Source organism: Charadrius vociferus, unplaced genomic scaffold (assembly GCF_000708025.1).
Source record: "Charadrius vociferus isolate BGI_N301 unplaced genomic scaffold, ASM70802v2 scaffold104, whole genome shotgun sequence".
NCBI lineage: Eukaryota > Metazoa > Chordata > Aves > Charadriiformes > Charadriidae > Charadrius > Charadrius vociferus.
The window spans coordinates 695,418-717,364 of NW_009648255.1; the positions used below are offsets into that span (position 1 = coordinate 695,418).

At 47.9% G+C, this 21,947-nt stretch overlaps 1 protein-coding gene across 1 annotated transcript in view; it reads left to right on the forward strand.

The window, feature by feature from the left end:
* The window catches only part of MED12L (mediator complex subunit 12-like), a 138,738-nt gene that overhangs the window by 115,898 nt on the left and 893 nt on the right, over positions 1-21,947 (forward strand). Inside the window, 14 exon segments of the mRNA XM_009884389.1 lie at positions 1-68; positions 1,743-1,852; positions 2,338-2,473; positions 2,988-3,149; positions 4,611-4,973; positions 5,993-6,149; positions 7,096-7,313; positions 14,136-14,225; positions 14,904-14,969; positions 15,063-15,226; positions 17,156-17,267; positions 17,269-17,316; positions 18,166-18,231; positions 20,799-20,801. The exon segment at positions 1-68 is cut by the window's left edge and continues 22 nt beyond it. Coding sequence (XP_009882691.1) covers positions 1-68; positions 1,743-1,852; positions 2,338-2,473; positions 2,988-3,149; positions 4,611-4,973; positions 5,993-6,149; positions 7,096-7,313; positions 14,136-14,225; positions 14,904-14,969; positions 15,063-15,226; positions 17,156-17,267; positions 17,269-17,316; positions 18,166-18,231; positions 20,799-20,801 — 1,763 coding nt within the window.

The following is a 21,947-nucleotide window of genomic DNA, read 5'->3' on the forward strand; positions in this document are numbered from 1 at the left end:
AGCGGTACCAGGACGATGTTAAAGCTAGGCAAATGATGCACGAAGCCCTGCAACTTCGTCTTAACTTGGTAAGAAGAACTTATGTGGTTATCCTGATGTTATGAAAAGATGTAGCAGGTACTCCGGAGTAGGTGGTCAGGAGTAAGAGGCACTGCAGGAGCCGGGTCTCCCCGGGAGCTGGCAACCCCCAGCCCTGGGCAGCAGGCACCACCACTGGGATGGGGACGGGCTGAGGCCACGCCAGGAGGTCAGCCCGCGGCAGGGGGCTCAGGGTCAGGCCCGGAGAGGGGAGCCACGGTCAGACGCAGCCCTGGCATGGCCAGGCAGGGCCGTGGGGACAGGCTGAGGCTTCTGACTTTTGGGGCTCCTGGGCCAGGGGTGGGGGTAGCCCCAGGTGGGGCTGGCCAGGGCCAGCGAGGGCTGTTAGTGTCCCCTCTGCCCTGACGCTGAGGGGTCTCTGCTCCATTGGCATTCATCTCTGCTCTTCCCATCTCTCTTGTTTCAGCTGATGCCCCCTGGCCTTAACGTTTGGACATAAAATGAATAGGAAGCACAGCCTATACCTTATTCATGCCTTATTTTTGTGCTGCTTTTTTCCTTTCAGTGTGCCTGGAACTTCAGAAATGTATCATCTTTTTGTGGGCATTCAGAGCTGTTGTCCACTGATGGTTTATCCCCATGTAACAAGTGAGGATTTTATGCAATTAGGCAGTCAATATGGTTGAGACTTGCAGAGCTCTTGGGGAGTGTAACATTTGGCTATTTAACTACATGCGCAACTTCAGTTGCTGCTCCTTGGATACATGTAGTAATCAACTTACTTAGAAAGTTTCCATCAAGTTCTCGAACGTCCCACATCTCTTGAAACCTCTGTAACAGCCGTCGGGGCCGCTGCGGCTCGTTTAGCACAGTGCGTGGATGTGTGGAGGCTACATGAGAGGCCAAACGAGGGAGGACCGAGGCAGCAGTAACACTGCAGCGTTGCTCTGTTCCCATTTCTTTGGAAGCTGCTTAGATGCAGTTGTGCAACCAGAGGGGTAACCACAGCCTTACGCTGCCACTGGCTCAGGCCGAGGGGACTTGAGCCAGCTGTGCTTTCGTTAGCTAGAAGTGTTGTACCTTTAAAATTTGGGGTTTGGACTCTCATCTGCCCATTTGGTAATCAGGCTTCCAACCTGAGCAGGTGTCTTGTGTTATTGCAGTTCGGTCCTTTGAAGGTTGAGTTTTGGAAAAACAGCTCCTTCCCAAAGCCAAGGCATATTTTACAGTATCATACTATACTGGTAGAAATAGTGCAAAGTTATTCATAGAGTAAAATATATCATCTGGCAGTTTTAATTGTCAGTCAATGCTATATTGCTCTTCAGATCTTTTCTCTTTGCACTGGACATTATTGTCTGATTACGGGTGTGGGAGGAAGGTGATTACTATAAGGTTCAACACCTTTTCAGTTCTGAAATTTTTTTCACGGACTTCAGTTTGTTGCATCAAACATGAAAGTGAAAATACGAAACTGAAGGAGAAATGTAATAATATTTTGCTTTTTTATAGTTCCTTCTTAGGAGGAGCTTTTTGCTGGGAGCGCGGGGTGGGGAGGAGAAGTTATTTAAAGTCAGCATTCAAGATGGCATTCAGCATAGAAGAGCTCGTGGGACTGGATAGCAGTTTTATTCAGAAGTAATCCCTGTGATAAGGGAAGCGTGCCTCTGTGCCGTCGGTGTATCCGCTGTGGTGTTTTGCAGGTAGGGGGCATGTTTGACACTGTGCAGAGGAGTACCCAGTGGACCACGGACTGGGCACTGCTGCTCCTCCAGATAATCACTTCAGGAACCGTTGATATGCAGACCAACAAGTACGTCCACGCTATTTAAACAAGCTAATTCATGTCCTTAGTGCTTTTAAGTTTAGATTGCGCGTATGTTATTGTTATCTTCTTCTTACTATTATCCTGGTACTGCTTGAGTGCAGCTTGCCTGCTCAGTGCTGGCCTCGCTGGGGAGCGCCTCGATGTTGGAAGGCACTGGAGCCACTATTTACACTCTTCCCGAACAAGTGGTTCCTGAGCGCTTTCCTGAGCGGGGGCCTGTCATTCCTCCCGACTCTCTGCTAGCAGTTTGTGCTGTCCGTAGCTCTCAGCTGGGGTTTATAATAAGGTTTGTGTGTACGTCTCGGCAGACCCCCTGCACGCGTGCACGCCAGGAAGTGTGTGTATGCAGAGAACCCCGAAAACCCCAGCTTGTCTAAAGAGCTGCCTTTGTGGCCTTCGCCAGGAATATCTGTCCCTGGCTCTCTTGGCAATCGGTAATTCCTCAGGGTAATGCTTGTCTTTACTCTCAGCGAGTTGTTCACGACTGTGCTCGATATGCTGGGCGTCCTCATCAACGGGACGCTTGCCTCGGACTTGTCAAATGCTTCCCAAGGAGGGCCTGAGGAAAACAAAAGGGCTTACATGAATTTAGTGAAAAAATTAAAAGTAAGTGTTACGTCTTGTCATTTTCAGCATTTCTTTTGATTAGCGTTATGTGCTTGTCTTTTAATCCTGTCATTTCTAGTTCTGGGAGGGCCTCTTGGAAAAAGAGGAGGGACTGAAACAGCACTAGGGATAGCAAGGAGGAAAAGAAGAAGATAAAAATACAGGAATGTGGGGCTGGGAGGACAGACTTCTAATATTTTCTTCGTATTAAATTGCAGTTAGCGCCCCTGCAAGACACTTAATCACTTTTATTCATGTTTGAGATGCTAAATTTGTATTTAATTTGCATTATGTATTTTCTGCATTCTGTTCAAACAACAGAGGAAAAGACAGCTTACGTTCTTAAAGAAACAAAACAAAAAAGTCTTGCAAAGCCACCTGTTTAAATTTAGTAAAAATAGAAGGAAGTGATTCACCCAGAAACTGGACATTTTCTAATAGTGAAAGCAGTACGATGTTTCTCTTCCTCCCCCCCCCCCTTTCTGTCTGGTTGACGGATGTATTTATTCTGTAGAAAGAGCTGGGAGACAAGCGGTCAGACAGCATCGACAAGGTTCGCCAGCTGCTCCCGTTGCCAAAGCAGACGTGTGATATTATCACTTGTGAGCCAATGGGATCCTTGATCGACACCAAGGGGAACAAAATCGCAGGATTTGACTCCATTGATAAGAAACAGGCAAGAGTAAATGGTTGCTTTCATCTCAGTTTTCCATGATTTTTGAAGCGTAGGAAATTCAAGCAAACGGGTACAGCTTTTACAGTACCTGGTGTGTGTGCAGTACCATAGAAGCATTGTACATCTGCTGTAACACAGCTTTCTACTGCGCTCTCTGTCCTTGCTAAAGCTGCAGCCACAGCCATGCAGCTCGGCGTTCCGTGAGCAGTGATGCTGCAAGTGAGGAATGCTGGGCGTGTGGAATAATACCTTTAAAAATCCTTGCGAAGGACAGACCATTTTTTGGTGTCTAATGTATTTCTATTCCAAATATTCTTGCACGTTTTGGTTTGCATGATCCATGTGAAAATTCTCAGGCTGAGGGTGAAGCCTGGAGTGGGTTTAGAGAGGCCCGGGGGGAGTAGTTCAACCCCAGCGGACCGGTTCGAGCAGCCTGCAGTGCCTTGGACCGTGCGCCGGCGTCACCACCCTGCAGCAGCACCGGCAGTGCTTCCAGCCTCTTCTCCCTGACGGTCCACTCCTCCTTGCAGATACTCTCAGAGCTTTAGATAGATATACCTCTTTAATGGAAACAGTTTTATGCCACTCATACAAATTCAAAACTTTGGGTAACCTTTCGCTTTCTGATTTGTTTAAAATTCAGTCATCACGTGTGCTGCGTGCCCTTCCTTCTTAAATCCGCAGAGTGCACGGTCAATTTGTAACTGCTAATGGGATCGGTGTTGACATAAGCTTGCTCGATTTTGCAACATGGGGTCTTGACTGATGTCAGCCAACTCCACAAAAGTTGCCAAAAAGGAAATTACATTTGACTTGGAGTTGAACAGCAGAAACTCTTACAAAAGTATTTGTTTTTCAAGCAGAATCCTACATTTGAGAGCTCGTTTGACCTGGGAGCCTTTTGACATGTTGCTTGCTGGCTGGAAGATGGAGGGTGATCCTGCTTACAAAAGCCAGGGGGAAAAAAGCCAGGGGGAAAGGGTATTAGTTGTTTTAGATTTTTGGGAATACCGAGGGATGCATAATTTTTTTAGAATAATTTATTTAAAAGAGAAGGGTAGAGCTTAGGATAGAGCGCTTTATTCTGCAGACTAGGTAGGCATTTGTTTGTGACATAGTGCTTAGGCTTTCTCCCCTTATTTGAATATGTAGACTCTTGGCAAGGGTGTTCTCAGATTAGCAATTTTTGATAAATATTTGACTTTTCCTACGAAATATGGTAGATGAAACTTGAGATTTCTAGCAAAGCTGTAAGCAAATGGTACTATAAAAATATAATTGCTTTTATCTAGTGGCAGCCTTGGGTAGAGGTTTAAGTCCCACCAGTGCGCGTTTGGTACAGTTTGTGGAGACGAAAAAAGCCTTACTGGATTTTTATGACTCAAATAATGATGTACGAAAGCAAGTAGTCTGCTCTTAGTGTTCAATTTCCTTAAAATACTAACTTTTATCCTGAAACAGGGTCTTCAGGTTTCAACAAAACAAAAGGTGTCCCCTTGGGATTTATTTGAAGGTCACAAAAATCCTGCTCCTCTCTCCTGGGCATGGTTTGGTACAGTTCGTGTCGACAGGAAGGTGATAAAATACGAGGAGCAGCAGCATCTCCTCCTGTACCACACGCACACCAAACCCAAGCCACGGAGTTACTACCTCGAGCCCTTGCCCCTTCCTCCAGAGGAGGAGGAGGAAGAGCCCACCACACCTGTCTCTCAGGAACCAGAAAGAAAGCCAGGAGAGCTCTCGGATCAGGGAAAACTTGCCACGGACGATGAGAAGAAGACGAAAGGCAGGAAGCGAAAGTCAAAGTCAAGCTCAAGGCCTGATGTGAGTAGTTGGTGCCCTGTACAAAGCTCGCGGTATCTCGGCGAAGCGTGCGATGTTGCAGGGCGCAGTCTCAGCTGCCTTCAGAAGGAGGAGCGGGTCCCAATGAAGGGAATGAATGGAGATGTCAGAGGGAGGGTGGATTTCTATCCAGTAGACCTCAGTGTAGGGCGATGTACTGTGCTTAGGTCCTCACGTGCTATATAAAATATGCTAGACCGGATGTTACTCGCTAAATATTATTTGGGGTTCCATATATGCGTTCTGTTGTTTGGTGTAAAGTACAGCTGTTACTGTTTGTATCAATTTCTAAAATTCCTCCTGTTCAAATTCTGTTGAGAGCAAACATGTTGGTGAAATCCAGGTCCCATTCGAACGGAAACCAATTTGAAAGAAGCTCTTTCACATAGATAAACTGTTTTACTGTGTGGTTTGTTCTGGTTTCTGAGAACTTTCCCTTTTGGTTTTAATGGCTTTTGAGATGTGGGTTCCTCAGCTGAAGAACCCTTAGAGCAAGGGCTTGAAACACATGCCTGGCACCACCCACATAATAATGTACATTTGCAGCAGCAGCATTCTGCGCGTTTACATGCTCTTCACGCAGCTGCCAGTGTAGTCGTACATATTGTAGACGTGATAGTATTCTGTCAGCATCCAGCTGGATTCTCAGTGTGTTGTGTTTTACGTAGCTGTAATTTTAAGATCCTTTTCTGGCCTTTTGGACGTTTCAGTTAAATTTCTCCTGTTAGTTAAACCCTGATACAGTAAGCTGTCCTTGTGCTATGCCTAATCATAGCCTGAAGAAAAAACTTGCTAATAAGGTAAAAATGGATGGTGTGTGTGTGAAGTTGTTATTGTTAATTACCTGTGGGCAGCCTGAGACTTAATCTATTTTTTACATCATTGCAAACGACAATGGGACCTGTCTCTGTCCTTTAATAATTTAGTAGGAAAATTGGCATTATTTATGAGTTAGTAAGGTATGAATGTCAGTAACATTCACTTTTCCTGTATATTTTCAGGAATATCTACAGAATAACTTATATAGAGTGCCTCCCACTTATTCACCAATTTCCTCTCAAATGATGCACCATCCTCAGTCTGCCTTGTGGGGTTACAACATCATGGGACAGCCGCAGCAGCCCGGCTTCTTTGTGCAGAACCAGCCCCTCCCACCAGGTACGTGCGGGCTTTGAATTCACGGGTGTGGGGCTTTGTTATCTGATGTATGATAAAACTTGACTTCTTATAACCACGTTTTGTTTCTAACTTTCCCTGAAGCAGGTTGTGTCTGCTGATGTCATTTATTTTGTTCCTTTAGTTGCCCCTTTTTTTTTGAAGGGCTTTCTATTGGCAGTTGTAGGTCCGTCTCTATTAAGCTATGAACATTTTTTGGTAGATAAGCAAAAATTCCCTACTCTGGGATTTGTGGTGATCGTATAAGAAAGCTGGTAGAAGTTCAATGAGGAGTTAAATAAGAGAGGGATGATTAAAAGGAACAAATGCCCTTTGGGTTATTTCTTCCACGATTCATACCCAGAACCATGGTGGTTAATTTAACATCTGCTAGATGGAATAAATAAATCCATGGGCTCACTTTTTTTTCAGCATTTGTGATATGTGCTGAATTTTTTTGTAGAATTGTTTTGTTTCTTCCAGTTAATGCGTACTCAGTTTAACGCAGGTATTCTACTTGCTCTAGGGGGCAGCAGCTTACAATGTTTTGAGAAATACTATTGTGTTCTTCTCGGATATTATGCAGGCGAAGTTTAGAAGTTTCATTCCAGTTGTAAATGTTAAATATTTTTTTCTGAAGCTCCAAACACAAGTAGATCTGTATTTTAAGTGTGTAAAAGTCTTCGGAGTATACGAGACAGTGGCTAAAAAGTTTAAGGAAATGCTCATTTTAAAAACAAATATGTAAGACTACCTTTCTAAGTCTGACATACAGATACATTAGGCCAGTAATTGCGTTTAATCCAGTTCACTGTTTGCCTTTACAGAGATAAGTTTATCATCGTTATTGTAGAGCTAACCAAAGAGCAGCTGATGAATTAGCAGTGATCTGCACCAACAACGCTCTTACGGAAGGCATGAACGCATTTGTGTTTTGGGTGGTTTTTAGGTGGTTCCAGGCTGGATCCGACAGGCTCCTTTGTTCCAACCAATACGAAGCAAGCCCTGTCGAACATGCTGCAGCGGCGCTCTGGCACCATGATGCAGCCCCCCTCGCTCCACGCAATCACGCCTCAGCAGCAGTTGCTCCAGATGAAACTCCTGCAGCAAGAGCAGCAGCAGCAGCGGCTCCTCAGGCAGCAAGCACAGTCACGGTCTCTCCAACAGGTTTGTCCAAACCCCCAGCTCTGCAGAGCACCACGGTGGTTTTGCCTCCCTCTGGGGCTGCGTGCCCTGCGTAGGATTACGGAGCGGAGAGCCAGCTGATATTTACAATTGCAATAATTCCCCAAATATTGCTTAACCGGGACCATCTGCTTTTAAACTCCAGTTGCCCTTTGGTCTCGTAGCCCCTTCGATTTTTCCTGGGTTTCATAAAATCAGGTTTTGCTTCTGCTACTCGATGATACTCTTGTTCCCTGTTGTGTCACACAGGCTTTCGTAGTGGAATTGCGTGGTGCTGTGTACCACCAAACTGCAAGTAAGCAGCAGAGGCACAGCAATGCTCTTCACAGTAAAAAAAATAGGAAGTCTGGCAGGAGGCATTTCTATACACGTGTGCACACAGACGCCCATGTTCTCCAGAAATAGCTGGTGTTTCTTCTCCTAACATTTTTGCAGAGTGCTGCTGCTGTGTGCCAGACTGCACACAGCTATTGCGCAACCCCCTTCGGAGCCCGAGCTAGCGTTCAGAATACAGCTGCAGACAGGCTGCTTTCAACTGACAGTGTAGGAATAGAAAGTCGGGGTTTGGATCCCAGATAACCAGCGATATGTGTACAGCGTTGGTGGTAAAAACAATAACCTCTTACCTTTATTTTATAGTCCTTCTGTACCTGTTCTTACCCTCATGGCAGTATATATTGCATTGCCTTTATGCTGTCTTGACTTCAAACTCTGTGATGTGACCTCTTTGCTCAGAATAGTGCAAATGTTCAGCAAGTAGCCTCACGATTCCTCCCATGCTGTCTCTGTTTTGTTACAGCTCCCTCATTATCCTTCTCATCCCTCTTTCAGTCTCTCTGATGTGATGCATGCAAAGCTCTCTATAGTGCTTAAATTGTTGATGGGCTACAATAGTTTTATAATATCAGTGGCTATTGGATCCCTCGTTGGTGTCCTGTAGGCACTACGAGGTGTTAAGGAACAGGTACCCTAAATGTGAGGGCACTGGGCTCTGCAGTGAGCCATTGCTTCCTATTTACTAGAAACCCTGTAGGATTTCTTACGTTAGGCAATATCTCACTATTTTAGCGTTAGTCCAACTGGCTTTCAATTACTATGAGAGAACACAAGCTTAAATAAGAGCCTTGACTAAACAAGTGATGATCACTACTTCTGGCTAGGTGGATCAAACAGTAATAATTGAAGATCTAAAATAACACATTGTTCTCACATTTCAGAAATGCTGTTATTTAACACTGTCACATTGAGAAGACAAAAGATGTTGCATTTCCCGTTTGCTTTCAAACAAGGACAGTATCTGAGGTGTTAAGAACAAGGGTCAACTTCTGCTCCAAAGTGCTGCATAGGCAGGTTGTCAGTAAGAAGAATAAACTTACCATGAAGGCACGAATCCATGCCTAAATAAGATTAATAAGGTGTCTGCGATGAACTTTTTCACAACATTTGGATCAAACTTTTACAATATAAAAGTTGCACTAAAATTCAGCAGGGAAGGCTCAGCTGCGTGTTTCAGCAAACGTACGACACGCGCTGGGTGTTTGTCAGTCAATGGGTCTGTATCAGCCATGAGTTTATTTCTGCAATGCGTCAGTAATTGCTGACAATGAAACTGCTGTAAACCAAGTCAAACCAGAGCCATCCAGCACAGCCTTCGTTTCCCAGTTGCTCCCACACAGTGGCACGCACAGCCCGGTGCTCTGTGGTGTGCCGGGGAGCACCCCAGATGGACACACTGCTCCCGTCTGGTTCTGGTACTGTGCCTCGCTGGGCGTTCGGGGGGATTTATTCATCCCGATACTTGAAAACTTTGGCTGTGATGAAACGAACGGACAGTTCACCCGGGCGCGCTGCCGGCTCCCCTTGTTGTCTCAGCGGGTGCTGGCACTGCTGGCGTCAGGGAGACCCTCTGGGGTCCCAGTGGCACTGGGCTTCGCGTGTTGCCTGGCGCCGTGCTGCCTCAGCGGGGCTCCTGCCTGTGTGCCGCGCGCTCCAGTTGGGAAACGCGCCTTGGGGAACCCGGGGTAGTTCCCCCGCAGTGCCGGGTTTGGGTAGGAAAAGCCATGATAGTGTATGAGACTGAAAGCAGTGCTTGAAAATTTAGGAATAAGGTGATTTGGAAGCATTGCAATGGGGTGGTGCATGTTGTTAGGTAGAGCTTAAATAAGGAAGGTTTCTTCTTTGGTTTTTATGTTTCTGCAGCTGCAGAATGAAATTGCCTGCTCGGCTCGAAATCACTGCACGGGTGTGGAGAGCTCTGTAGGATCGGTCCAGGAGGACTCTGCTCTTTAGTGCTGTGCCATACACGCTCTGCTCTTGAAAACAAATAGCTGTGGGGCAAAGTCTTTAATGACTTGTATATAATGACTTATATGACTTGTATAAAAAAATGTTCAGTTATGTCTAGAATTAATAGGCTCCTGTGGATGCTCAGGAGTCCTTTCCATGTTAGAGTTTCTGCTCATAAATTTCATAAAAGTATTGAGGTTTATTAGCATAAAAAACACCTAAAAGGACCATGTCAGTGTTCCTAAACACCAGCATTCTTTGAGTACATTCAGGTGAGCTCTGTAAAGGTGCTGCACTGCTTCACTAACAATCCAAGCCTAATTGTGACTATTTTTTGTATTGTTTGCTATTTTCTCGCCTGTCCTTTTCCCTTAGGATGTCTGTAGCACTGCTGTATCCCTTCAGGATGGCTTTGACAACGTAATGGTAACCGCTCTGAGACTGTGAACTTCTCTGTATTTTTTCTTTCGCACAAACATGCATTTCTTCCAACACATAGGCTGCGCTCTTTTTTTTTGGCTTTTGATGAGAATGGTACGCTTTGGCACTCCACCCACCTCGGTAGCGCAGTGGCTGCATGTGGAAGGCTGTGAAACACTTGCACACACACAATATTGTTTTCTTGCAGATATTTCCAACAACTGCATCATTGATCGATTTTCCCCTCTGCTGTTGTGTTTCTCGCTGTGAATGGTTAGAGGGACTGGGAGGTGTGTCCGATGCCACGTCCGTCTCAGCGGGGCTGGCGTGGTCCCGTTCTGCCCTCGTCTCCCCGCCAGCGCCTGGGTCTGCTCCTCTCCGCTGTGGCAGGCGGGGGGGTGGCTGCTGTGTCAGATGAGGGGTAAGGGGTGGACCGCATGTCCTTCTTGGCCACCAGTGCTCCCCAGGCAGCACTTGGAGCTGTTCCTGGCGTGGGCCTCTTCCCGCTGCGGTGGGACGCGGTCGTGCCGCTCAGCTCGGGCAGTGGGGGTCGGCTCCCCTGGCCCCGCCTGAGCCGTGGGTTCCAAAATACCAAAGTACTTCTTGTCCCACCTGAGCATGACAGTGTACAGCCTGGTGGTCTGTTCCTGAGCTATGGCAGGGTGTGCAGTGATTAGAAGAACCATGTTTTGTTATTTCCAAACCAAGTACCAGCTGACACTTACCCGTTAAATTATTATGTTGCATAGAATTCAGCTTTCTGGGGAAAAACAACAGTGGCATGAAGTTTCATCCCTCATATCTGTGTTGGAAAGCTTTCCAGATATTAATTAGAGAAGCTGTTCCAGAGTTGGTTTGCAGGGCTTTTGTCCTGTCTTAGGGAAACTGCAATATTGTTAAAAGCACTAATTGGAAAGACAAAGCAAAATGTGTTTTTAAAAAGGCTTTGCTGCGTATCCTGTTGTCCATATTTTATATATGTGCAGTCGTTCCCGTTAGTACTGGTAGTGTGTCAGAGCAGGGTATAGACCACCATATTCGCAGGTAATTAGGCACACCTAGATATGCAGCAGATATACAGTGAGGTCTCTCAAATCCATCATCATCTTCTTACCTAAATAAGCGGTAGTGTTTCACTACCTACTTTCAAAGTCAGATTTGGTCAGATTTTGGTCAAAGTCAGCCTGCAGTGCCATGGCTGCTACAGTTGCCTTTGCCAGTCCCAGCACCACCAAGAAAAGAAAAGTCCTTCCAAATACACTGTGGTCACGTACCTTAACAGGAAAAAGCAGAAAGTTTTGCTTCGGTGTGAGGTGCATAGAGCAAGGGGAACAGTGGTTGTTACTGTAGCGTTGCATCAGCATTGAATAAAAGTGTTCAGGCTTTTCCCCCGTTTTTGTTCGTTTTGGTTTGGTGTGGCATGCACGCGCAGCTCTGGCTTGCCGCAAGTGGCTTGCACGTTCAGGTAACTCTCTACTAAATGCTGCCTGGAGGGAGAAGTCCCTCTGAATTCATCAACATCTGCTGCTGCTGCTGCTGCTGCTCAGGAGTGCGGCGCTCGCTCTCGCAGCACGGGACCTGGCGCGGTGGCCGCGTGCTGCCCGGGACTGCGCTGATCTGTGCCCTCCCTAACGAACAGCTTTTTGCTTACGTTTCCGGGGTGGGTTTGCGTGCGGCGCTTGCTGGGCCTGGGCCACGCGCCGTCGGTGCGGGCGTGCTGCTCCGGAGCCGCGCCGTGCCGGCTCCCCCGCTCGGCTGCGCTTTGAATATAGGCGAGAAGATCTGTGGCAAAGCTCGCTTGGGGCTCTCTGCCCACCGCGGGTGGCCAGGAGCATGCAGCTGCTTATTTGGGATTTTCTTATGGAACTGGGGCCATTTGCCATTGATACAACTTCCACAGGCTCTGCAGGGACACCGGTTGCACTGCATGGGCGCGAGTGGACAGATTTTGCTCTTGGGCACGCCAGGTTAGCTGCCACCGAGAGAAAGACAAGGGTAGCACACGGAGCACCGCTCTGCAGAGCAGCTCCACGGATCCCACTGGGGCGTTTGTATTATGGCGGGGAATAGCTTAAGGCACCAGTTTTTCTAGAAATCAGCCATGGTTTCTCTAGATTTCGCCTTTGGGTGACTTCAGGTTACATCTTGTCTATTGTGTGGTTGGCACCTTACAAAAAAGTTTCAGAAGCAGTTTGGTCAGGGAAAGTACTGGGGTTTTTTTGTTTCTCTTCTTTTGCCTCTGTTTAAAAAAAGAAAAATCTTAAAACAGTCGAGTACCTTCCTGCTGTACTTGGCTGACGTCTGTTTTATGTGCATCCCGTCTGCACGATGTACCTTCTGTTCAGCGGTTCCGTGTCTCCCCTGTCCGGGGGAGGTGTTTCTCCAGATAAAGTTAATTTACCCTCAACTCTTATCAGGACTGATAGATGTTACTCTGTTCACACCTCCTGTACTCCCTAATTTGTTTTTCAGCATTTTCCATGAGATACGGGCTTGTTTTTAAAACAAATCCCTGGTGTAGCCTCTGCCTCCTTAGCGCAGCTGGTGGTGCGGAGCTGCCTGCTGTCCTGCCTGCGCCTCCGCGGCCCCTGTAGGCAGCACAGAGCCGAGCTAGCTCCGGCTTTTTGTCTGTTTTAAAAGAAAGGAAGTGGGCCAACCCTGTGGCAGCCTGGAGTAGCTTTGCCCCTGGTTTTGCAGCCTGTCCTTGCCCTCTTCCGTCTGTTCTCGACCCGGAGCACGGGGCGGGTAACCCAGCCCGGTCCCAGCGGTCCGTCTCTCTTGGGGCTGGCTGGGTTGAAGCTGGAACACTTTCTCTCTACCGTACTGCTTCCCTGAGCGATTCCCATCCGCAGCAGGTAGCCCTGCTTGTTTCCCAGGTCTGTTGATGGGGATGCACGTGCTTTTAAACCCAATCCAAAATGACAGCGGACGGGCAGGGCTGCTGGCGGTGCTCACAGACCCGGTACCGTTCGGTGCAGTTACCACTGAAGGGATGGGAGCCGGTAAAGAAGGAGAGTTCCAATGGTGCTTCGGCATTTTATCCCATGTGAGATTTTCTTTTCCACCGGGTAGCCCTGATTGTAACCTTGCTGCTTGCAGTGTGTTACCAAAGTCAGGTTTTAGCCTTAAATTATAATACATCTCTTTAAGGATATCCTGATTAAAATGGCAAAGGCTTTGTTGGGGGACTTGGTTTTTTTGTTTGGTTTTGTGGTGAACTGGGCAGCTACAGGGAAGGAGCGTCGCCACTTCCAGCTCGTGTCTGCCACTGAGCTTTTTTAAGTAGAATGTTTTTCAAAATGATGCAGTGCAGCATCACAGTCACACAAAAAATACACAGACTTGATTGTATCCTTGGCAAATTCTCATTCGCCAGTTTTTACAATCTTGGTCCTGAAATTAAGTCTATTAAGTCTATTTTCCCTCTTTTCTGGTGCTTCAAAACATACTAATGGAGTTATAGTTGAAATCTTTAAATGATTTGCCATTAATTGGGCATAAATATTGAGGCAATTTGAAATGAACAAACTAGGCTATCTGCTGACCACAGGTACGGAGTGTGTTTCCAGGCTCTACTGGTTGGGAGCTGGACATGCGTGCGTTACCCATTTATCATACTGGTATTTTGTATGTCATCATAAAATTTGCTAATCAGCATTTTGCCTGCTTCATCGGGGGAAAGCTTAGTGATCAGGTACCCCGGGAAAGGTATCAACTGTATTTTTTACTAGAGATTATCGCTGACTCTAAGCTTCCTATATAATTTAAGGTATTGTCTTCAAGACAGCTTGAAGATTTTTTTCTAAACCTTTGCAAAGCCCCGTTTGAAAGGGGGTCTCCAAGAGCTCTGTTCAGCAAATGGCTCTTTCTTCACTGCTGCACTGTTACAGTCATGTCAGAAATCAAACAAAGTTAATTCTTCTATCTCCCTGGGAGTAAATACAGTTCAGGAGTTTGGCACTGAGCAACGGTGCTGTCTTGAAGGAAATGGCCAAGTCTCTCCATGACTCATTAGGACACAATTTGGTGGGGTTTGTGCCCAGAGCTGGACTTGTTGGGGGTGTGGAGGCCATATCTGATGGGCGACGTGTCTTTCAGGCTCAGCCCATGGACCAAGCTGCTATTTTCACTCCGCAAGTTCGACCCCCGTCTCAGCTTCCACAGTACCCAGGGTTACAGCAAGCACAGGTACTGCACTGCTCCCACGGAGCGCACGCGTAAAAATGCTTTAAAGAGAGCTGCTTTACCGCCCAGCCTGCTTTTCTGCGCGTGGGACCTGCCTTGTGACTGTGGCATAGGGTGATGGTGACGCCTCCTTCTAGGAAGCTTGTGGGCTCCGCACGCTGTAGCTCATAAACCTTTTTAATGTGGTCACTTCCCAGTTTTCCCTGATGTTGTTGCTGGTAAAGGCAAGCACACTTCTGTGTTAAGCCTGAAATTTTGCCAGTTTTTGATGAGAGAGTGATACCGGTAACTCTTTATTATGTTACAGTCATTCTGGTACTTGGGACTCGGGGGGGGGTGGGGACACAGAGAAAAGAGAGCGGTGGGGCTGTGGAGCTGTGGGGCAGAGCCCCGCGCTTGCCAGCGCCTCCCGGGGCCGGGTGGCACGGGGCACGTCTGTCCCGCTGCGTCTGACCACGGTGCAGCTGCCTGAGCGCGGAACGGGATTGGGGTACAGCCGGAGCGGGGTACGGCCAGCGTGGGGCACTCCGGGCCGGTGCGTGGCTGCAGCACTGCGTCCCGCTGGCTTCCCTCCGGCTGTCGGGCGCGGGCCCTCGGGTAAAGGCCGTCTCTTTCTCGTGTAGTTAAGCTGATTGAAATACGGGCACAGTGAAGTTACTCTGGTGTCTGGTCTCCGCACAGAGCATGCCTCACGGATACACGATGTACAGCACCCGGATGCCTCTGCAGCAGCAGCAGCCCGGCGGCGTGGTGCTCTCCCCCCGCTACAACCCCCGCGCGTACCCCGCAGCGCCCCCCAGCCCCGCGCTGGCCGAGCGGCTGCGGCAGATGCAGCAGCAGCCCGGCGGCGTGGTGCTCTCCCCCCGCTACAACCCCCGCGCGTACCCCGCAGCGCCCCCCAGCCCCGCGCTGGCCGAGCGGCTGCGGCAGATGCAGCAGCAGCCCGGCGGATATATTCAACAGCAGGCGGCCGCCTACATCCAGCCTTTGACAGGCACTCAGCGGTGAGCCTCTGCGCTTCTCGGAGCTGGTAACATCGCGGGATTTGAAAGGCAACTTTGTTTAGAGATCTAAAGCTTTATTTAAAATACGGTGTATTAGTCAAAATGAGGTTAATGCTGGGTCTAATTAGCAATAGATATGCCTTTCTTTCCAATTTCCCACTGCTTTTTCCCTCTTTTAATTTTTATTTCAAGTTGGTCTTGGCACACGGTGCAGCACAGTTGTCCGGTGTGTTTGTAGAATGTAAAAATTCGTTTAAAGACAGCTGTTGAACCCTATTTCACTGCACTCACATGTATGGTATCTATATTATGCAAATGTGTGTGGTATTAAACAATAAATATTCCAGGTGTACGAAAGACACTATAGTCAAGAAAATATGAGACCAACATGGTTGTTTTACTAGCAATAGACAAATGAATTTTGCTTAAGCCTGAATAGACTAAATTGGCTTCACTTTGGAAGTTTGGCTGAGTTGCAGTGCCTACGAGAAACAGAAAAAATTCACTGGTAGAGAAATGTAATGAAACAAAAGGCAGATGAAGCAGGAAAGAAATGTGTACAAGGGAGTGCTGCAGAGTCCACAGAGTGGAAGAGTTTCCAATGGCAGTCTTGAATCAGATTTTTTTCCTAACAGTCTAGCACAGTCCAACCAACAGTCCAACTCTGCTCTTAAGTCAATCGGAAATGTCATCACTTTTAATTTCCACTTCAAATAGACATGTTCAGCAGAGTGACTCTCAAAAAACACAGGCTTAAATTAAAGAGGGAGCGGTGGGGAAAAAAACAGTCAAAACATGCACCTCTGCGTGCGCTGTCGAACCGCAGCTGTGACGGAGCATCTGTGCAGCGCAGCGCTCCCCCCGTGCGCGTGTCGCTGAGCAGTGCGGAGATGTTGGCCGTCACCAGGGGCTCTGCCCCGTCAGCACAGCAGTCCTGTCTCGCTGATCGCATGGAATTTATCCGGGAGTATGTTGAGGCGCTCTGTTACCGAGTAGAGCTATTCTTTCTCTGCTTCAGCTCTAATTTAATCCCAAAACTAAAATCTCCTTTAAATGCGAAGTTCAGGTCTACTTAAATGACTGGCACGTGAATTGTTTGTTGTAGGCAGAATATGGAGGTGTCATGTACGTAGCTACGCAATTCTCTATCAACTCTTGTTATTTTTCATGAAATCGGTGTTTCTAGAACTATGAACGTTACCAGGTGTCACTGGTTCCTTAACTTCTTTTAAAGTCTTGCAAGCCCGGATATCTTAAGAGTATGCTCAATCTGGGGTATGTTTGCACGTATTCCAAAAGTTTTGCCTTGACTTGGCTGCCAGCCTTGTACGAAAACCTACAGAGTGCCCTGCGTTAGGAATAAAGCTGCTAACCTGGATCGCCTTGTCTTTACTGAGTTTTAAGCAGCTAATCTAAATTACGAGCTAGCTGCCATGTTTTCCCCATGTATATCTTTCTGCTTTGTTGATGTTAATTAATCCCATAACATCCTAAGAAAGTATTTCTTGCTTGGTGATTTTTTTCAGTATTTGGAAAGTAAAAAGTCTCTATAATCCATTTTAAATACATAGTGATGTAGCTATGAGATGTTTTGGTTGGGAGAATGTTTTAGCACTTATGTGGAATTCTTGCTTGAAATGTAGGAACTCATCACTCTTCCTAATAAAGCAAGAATTGAACGCTTGGATCTGCTCTTGTGGAGAGGAATGTGTTATTACCTACATCAGTTACTGGGCAATAGTGTGGTACGGCTTCTATTACACAATGTTTTTCAAAGCATTCCTATTTGGAAAGACATCCTTCCTGTAAAATGTAACATCTCTTAAATGTATGGAAGTCTAATGTCGCAGCTTATAGTTGAGTACTCCTGCACTAACTTGTGCTCTGTCTTTAAATGAAGTGTAATCCCTTATTTTTTTCCCCAATCAGACTGAGCCATCAGCCTCTGCAGCCAAATTCACTGGTTGGAGGGGGACTGGACGGCGCATCGACCGCGGGGCCGCACGCGCCCCTGAGCTCGGTGCAGCTGCAGCAGGAAAAAGCCGGTGCGGCAGAGACAGCAGCAGATGCGGCAGCAGCGGCTCTTCCAGGTGAGGGGCTCAGCGTGGCGAGGCCCGGGGTGTTTCAGCGCGGGGAGGGAGCGTAAACATCCCTGTGTCGGGCGACAGCTTACGCATGCGCCCGGGTGAGGTCTACAGCAGCAGAGCCTGGTGCTAGAAACCCGAGCGGCTTTTACTCACGTGCAGGAATTCATTGTTTACATTTGGGATTTCCAAAAGAGAGCTCTGGATGTACATGTAAAATTCAGTACTTTCATTTCTCGGGGCTGTAGAGTGCCTCTGGAGAAGGTAAATTTGAGAATGGCATAGCTGAACGTGCTGAGGGAAAAGCAGTGGTTGTGCTCTCCCCTGGCTGGCCTGAAATTGTATACCAGAATTCAGTGGAGGGGCTCGCTTTCTGTCTGGCCTAGTTCCTGTATTCTGGTTTGATGATATATTTTTAATTTGGAGGTAAGTTTCAGTTTATCAGTTTAATATGTAGGGCTTGGCACAGGGGAAGTAAATTACATTAAAATGGCCCTTTGATGCTTGGAATTATTTTCATGTTTTCATTTTAATGCAATAGTGATCTGTGCCAGTTCTTGTCGAACAATAATGTATTTAATCTACATATTTTGATGTTGTAGTAAACTAAATATAACAGCTTTCGAGTATTTTTTTGTCTATTGACGATGCTCCTTGTCAGCCTTGGTGTGGCTGGCGATGGAAGTGGAGAGCTGTGGGGCTTCTCCCCCAAATGGCGTTCAGTGGGCAGTGCTGTAAGCATGCGCAGGTCCCGCGCTGGCCGGCCGTGCGAGCAGCCCTGCGGCTCGTCCTCGCCGTTCCCTGAGGCGGAGCGTGTGTCGTGTCGCTGTGGTTTCAATGCCCGTCTCCTTTCAGTTGCAGCAGCAGCAGGGGCAGCAGCAGGCGCTCGGTCTCCAGCCCGTGCAACCACAGCAGCCTTTGGTAAGCAGAGGCGACTGCCGGGTATTTTGGGGTGGTGGGAGAGTGGTGACAGGGCGGGTTTTGTCACCTATGGAGATGGGCAAAGGGTTTGTGTAGGCTTCCCCGCATCACCGTCTGCCTGCCGGTGCTGACTGCGTGGCACTTGCCGTGCCGCACCTCCTCCGCTCCCAGTGCCGTGCGAGGGGTGCCCGGTGCCGGCGGTGACACGCTGGCTCTGCCCGTGCCCTGCGCTGGCCCCGGGCTGTGGCTGTGACAACAGGGGTGTGGGCTGGGGCTCAACGGCCACCTACTGCGTCCAGCAGTCCCTGGTGACTCCCACCATGGGCAGAGGCAGATGGCGTCCGGCCACAGAAGACGGTGTAAATGTGTCCGTCTTGCCAAACCGTGGCAAGAGGTGGGTTACGCGTGTGCTGGGGTGTCCCTGGAGGTGAGCTCGCCTGCTGCCCTCTGACGGGAGGCAAGCACAGCCCTGCTGGCTGGCCGCGGCCAGGGGGCTCGTGCGCTGCCCTGCCCAACGCCCGGCGTGCGGCAGCAGTGTGTCCGAGGTTACTGTTGAGAGATGCTCCTCCTGCGACTGGAGCCCAGGCTGCTCCTGCACTTCCATGGTTCATCCACCCCTTTAGCCAAAACTGATAACCAGAGTTGGGCCAACGATGTGTTGGTTTGGCTGAAGAAGGCTTTGCGTGTCTGTAGGAAAAGTTCAACCACTTCATTTCAACATATCTTACAGTATTGATTTAAAACTAATGGTTAATATCCCAAACAATGCAAATGATCAGCCATAGCAGTTCTTTTGAGAATTACTTGGGGATACACTTACAAAATGGGCACCGGTGCTGTTCTAATTCTGTACATCTCTTTTCCATAACGAGTAAAATAAGACTGCTCAGAGTAACTGCCTTAAATCTCTTCCTGTGAATGCAAAGAGGGGGAAATGAGATGCTTTAAAGTCATCCTCAGTTGTGCTCCTGGTGCAGCATAAATAAATGACTCCTTTGAAGCACTGATGCAGAACCAAGCCCAGTAAGCCCACTAAGAGTCGGAGATCTTTTTTTTTCTGGGGATCTAATGATGCCATTTAGTAGTCCCAAAGCAGCAAGCTCAGGTAAATTAACATCTTACTGCTGCAGGAATGAATTTTTCCTGTGTATGCGTGCTGTGCTATGTGTTTTCATAAGGGTTATCCTAATTAATGCATCATAGTAAGAACGAATAGCCCTTGCTATATTTAGAAACTTGATGAGAAATCTGTAGTTGCTGCTGATGCATATAAATTGGTGGATTTTTCTGTCTTTGTAATATTTTGAAGAGAAAGCAGGGTAACGTATACGATTGAGGCCACTTGTGGAGCTAGTTTTGGCTGTAACACCGAGAAAAGGGTTCACTGGGAAGCGTCAGGTGCTGACAGTCGGCATTTCTCCACCTGGCCGTGCTTGTGCTGTGTTTGTGCGAGACCCGCGCTCCCTCCGCTCCCTCTGGCGTCGGCTGCGGACGCTGGCGGCTCCACCGCTACCAAAGTCCTGTCCCGGCCTTAAGTCCTGTCACAAGGTTGTACTGCTAACGTGCTGGGAAAAAATGGGTCTTATTGTTTGAAGATCCTTTTAAATTACACCATTAGTCATAAAACAGAGCAACATGAAGACAACTGTACAAACAAAATTGGGTTTGAGACATTCCCTTACGCTGAACTGCAGCTTTATGGCTTCATGTATGATTTTACCAGATCACTATCACTAACAAATAATTTTAATGGACACATCCACTGAATTTACAATTTCATTATGCTTTTTTCCTGTATTTGGGCAGTTTTTTCAGACATATTTAAGGTAGCTGGGGGTAACTAGAAAAACTTTGCTGGAGAAAATACGGTAATGCTGAAAGTCTTAGCTTCCAACTTTAAAAGCATTAATCAACATGATCTGATAGAGAAACTCAGAGGCGCTTGTAAGTGCAAGAGAGAAAAAAGAGAGAAAAATCTCAATAGTGTTTCTATCTTGAACGAACTGCGTGTGAAGGACCGTGGCAGAGGGAGCACCCCTGCCCGCAGGCCCCTCTGCCGGCACTCAGCACGGCAGCAAGCTCGCTGAGCGCGTCTTGCGTGTCCCCACGAAACCCTGGTGTGGGTAATGCTTTTGACTAACCTCAGCATTTACTAAGGACTGTCAGCCAGAAGATTACACAATCTATTTTAAGTGAAGGATTTGGTTTCAGAAAGGGAAAAGATGCTGAAGTCTTGTAAAACACCGAAACTCCCTTCAGTAAGCAAAAGGCTCCACCGAAACAAAGCCTGGGCGTTTTCTGTAGCGCATACGGTGTGATTAGAGTATTGACCAACTCCACTTTTATTCAGCACATGGGTTTTCAGACTGGTCAGGTGTACTTCTGGTGCAGAAGCACCAAAAATGACTGAGGCACACGCATTTTCACCAGATCCAATGAGAAGGGAAACTCCAGCAGTTGGGAAGCAGAGGTAGGGAGCTCGGAGGCCGTGGGGCAGGACGGGCAGCAGGCGGTGCAGGTTTGGTTTGTGCTTGCTGGCACAGGCAGCACCGTCTCCCTCCCAGGAGCAGGTAAGTGTGAGGGAGTTGTGCCCTCACCTCTGTCCTGGGGACTCCGAGACAGCTCGTGCACAGACGTTTTCCTTTCATACGGGTGACGCGTTTTCCAATGGAAGAAATGGTTCTTGTATGTGTGGAGCTTTGACTCCAGAGGTATCCGTCCCAATGGTGCGCACGCCCTCGGGGTCAGGTCTGGCTGTCGTCCTTCAGTAGCGCGGTGTGCAGTGTATTCAGTACTCTGACGTACAGGTAGATGATCAATAAAAGTTGTTCCATAGAGAATTATTTTCTTCTGAATGATGGCCAGAAGCATGGAAAGCGAAGCGGTGCTTGTTCTACCCAGCCGTACTTGACAAACAGACTTTGTGGGTCAGATCGGTAGGGGACAATGCATGCTGTCAGACAGGCCAATTAAGACTAAACTCTGCTTTGATGCGAGTATAAAAAGGCTGCAAACTTGTGAAAGTCAAGGGTGCTATCAAAGTGCTTGAAGTCATGATTTAATTCATTAACAGCAGATTTCTTTGGAAGCTTTTTGTGCCTAATCCCATTGTGCTTAATGCCATGAACTGGAAGGGCCTTGTCTCAGCCGGTGGCCTTAGGGTGAGGATCGGAACAGGGGCTGTTTTGCGCAGTGGAGGAGGTGCCCCAGTTGGCCGGGCACTCATCCGGCTCACGCTCACTGGAGCCAGGAAGCGAGTGTGCAGCTCCAGCCCCGCAGCGGGTGTGCGGCGCAGTCAGCAGCGTGTGCTTTCTGCCCGTCCCTCTTTTTTCTGAGGTGCCATTGCCCGGGGAAAAATATTTTTCGGGCAGCTTCTTTTGGCTATTAGGCTTCAACCACACGTAAGCGTTTTGAAGTGCTAAAAAGGCTGTTAATTTTGATTTGCAGTTTTGATTTGTCTCATCTTTGAACAATGCGGTTGGTAAAGCTGCTTAGGGTGACTTGCAGGATGACCGCCGGCCGCTCCAGGGGCGGCAGGGACAGAGACTGACTCTGTGCCTTGTGTCTGGTGGGACGCACGCGACACCTGCAACACGACCGGGAATGTGTGAGATCTCAGGGAATGAAGAGCACGGCCGTTCTGTGAGTTCTGAGTGTGCTCCACGTGTCCGTGCTGTGCTGTGAGAGTGCGGCCAGGACCGCGGTGCGTGCCGGCC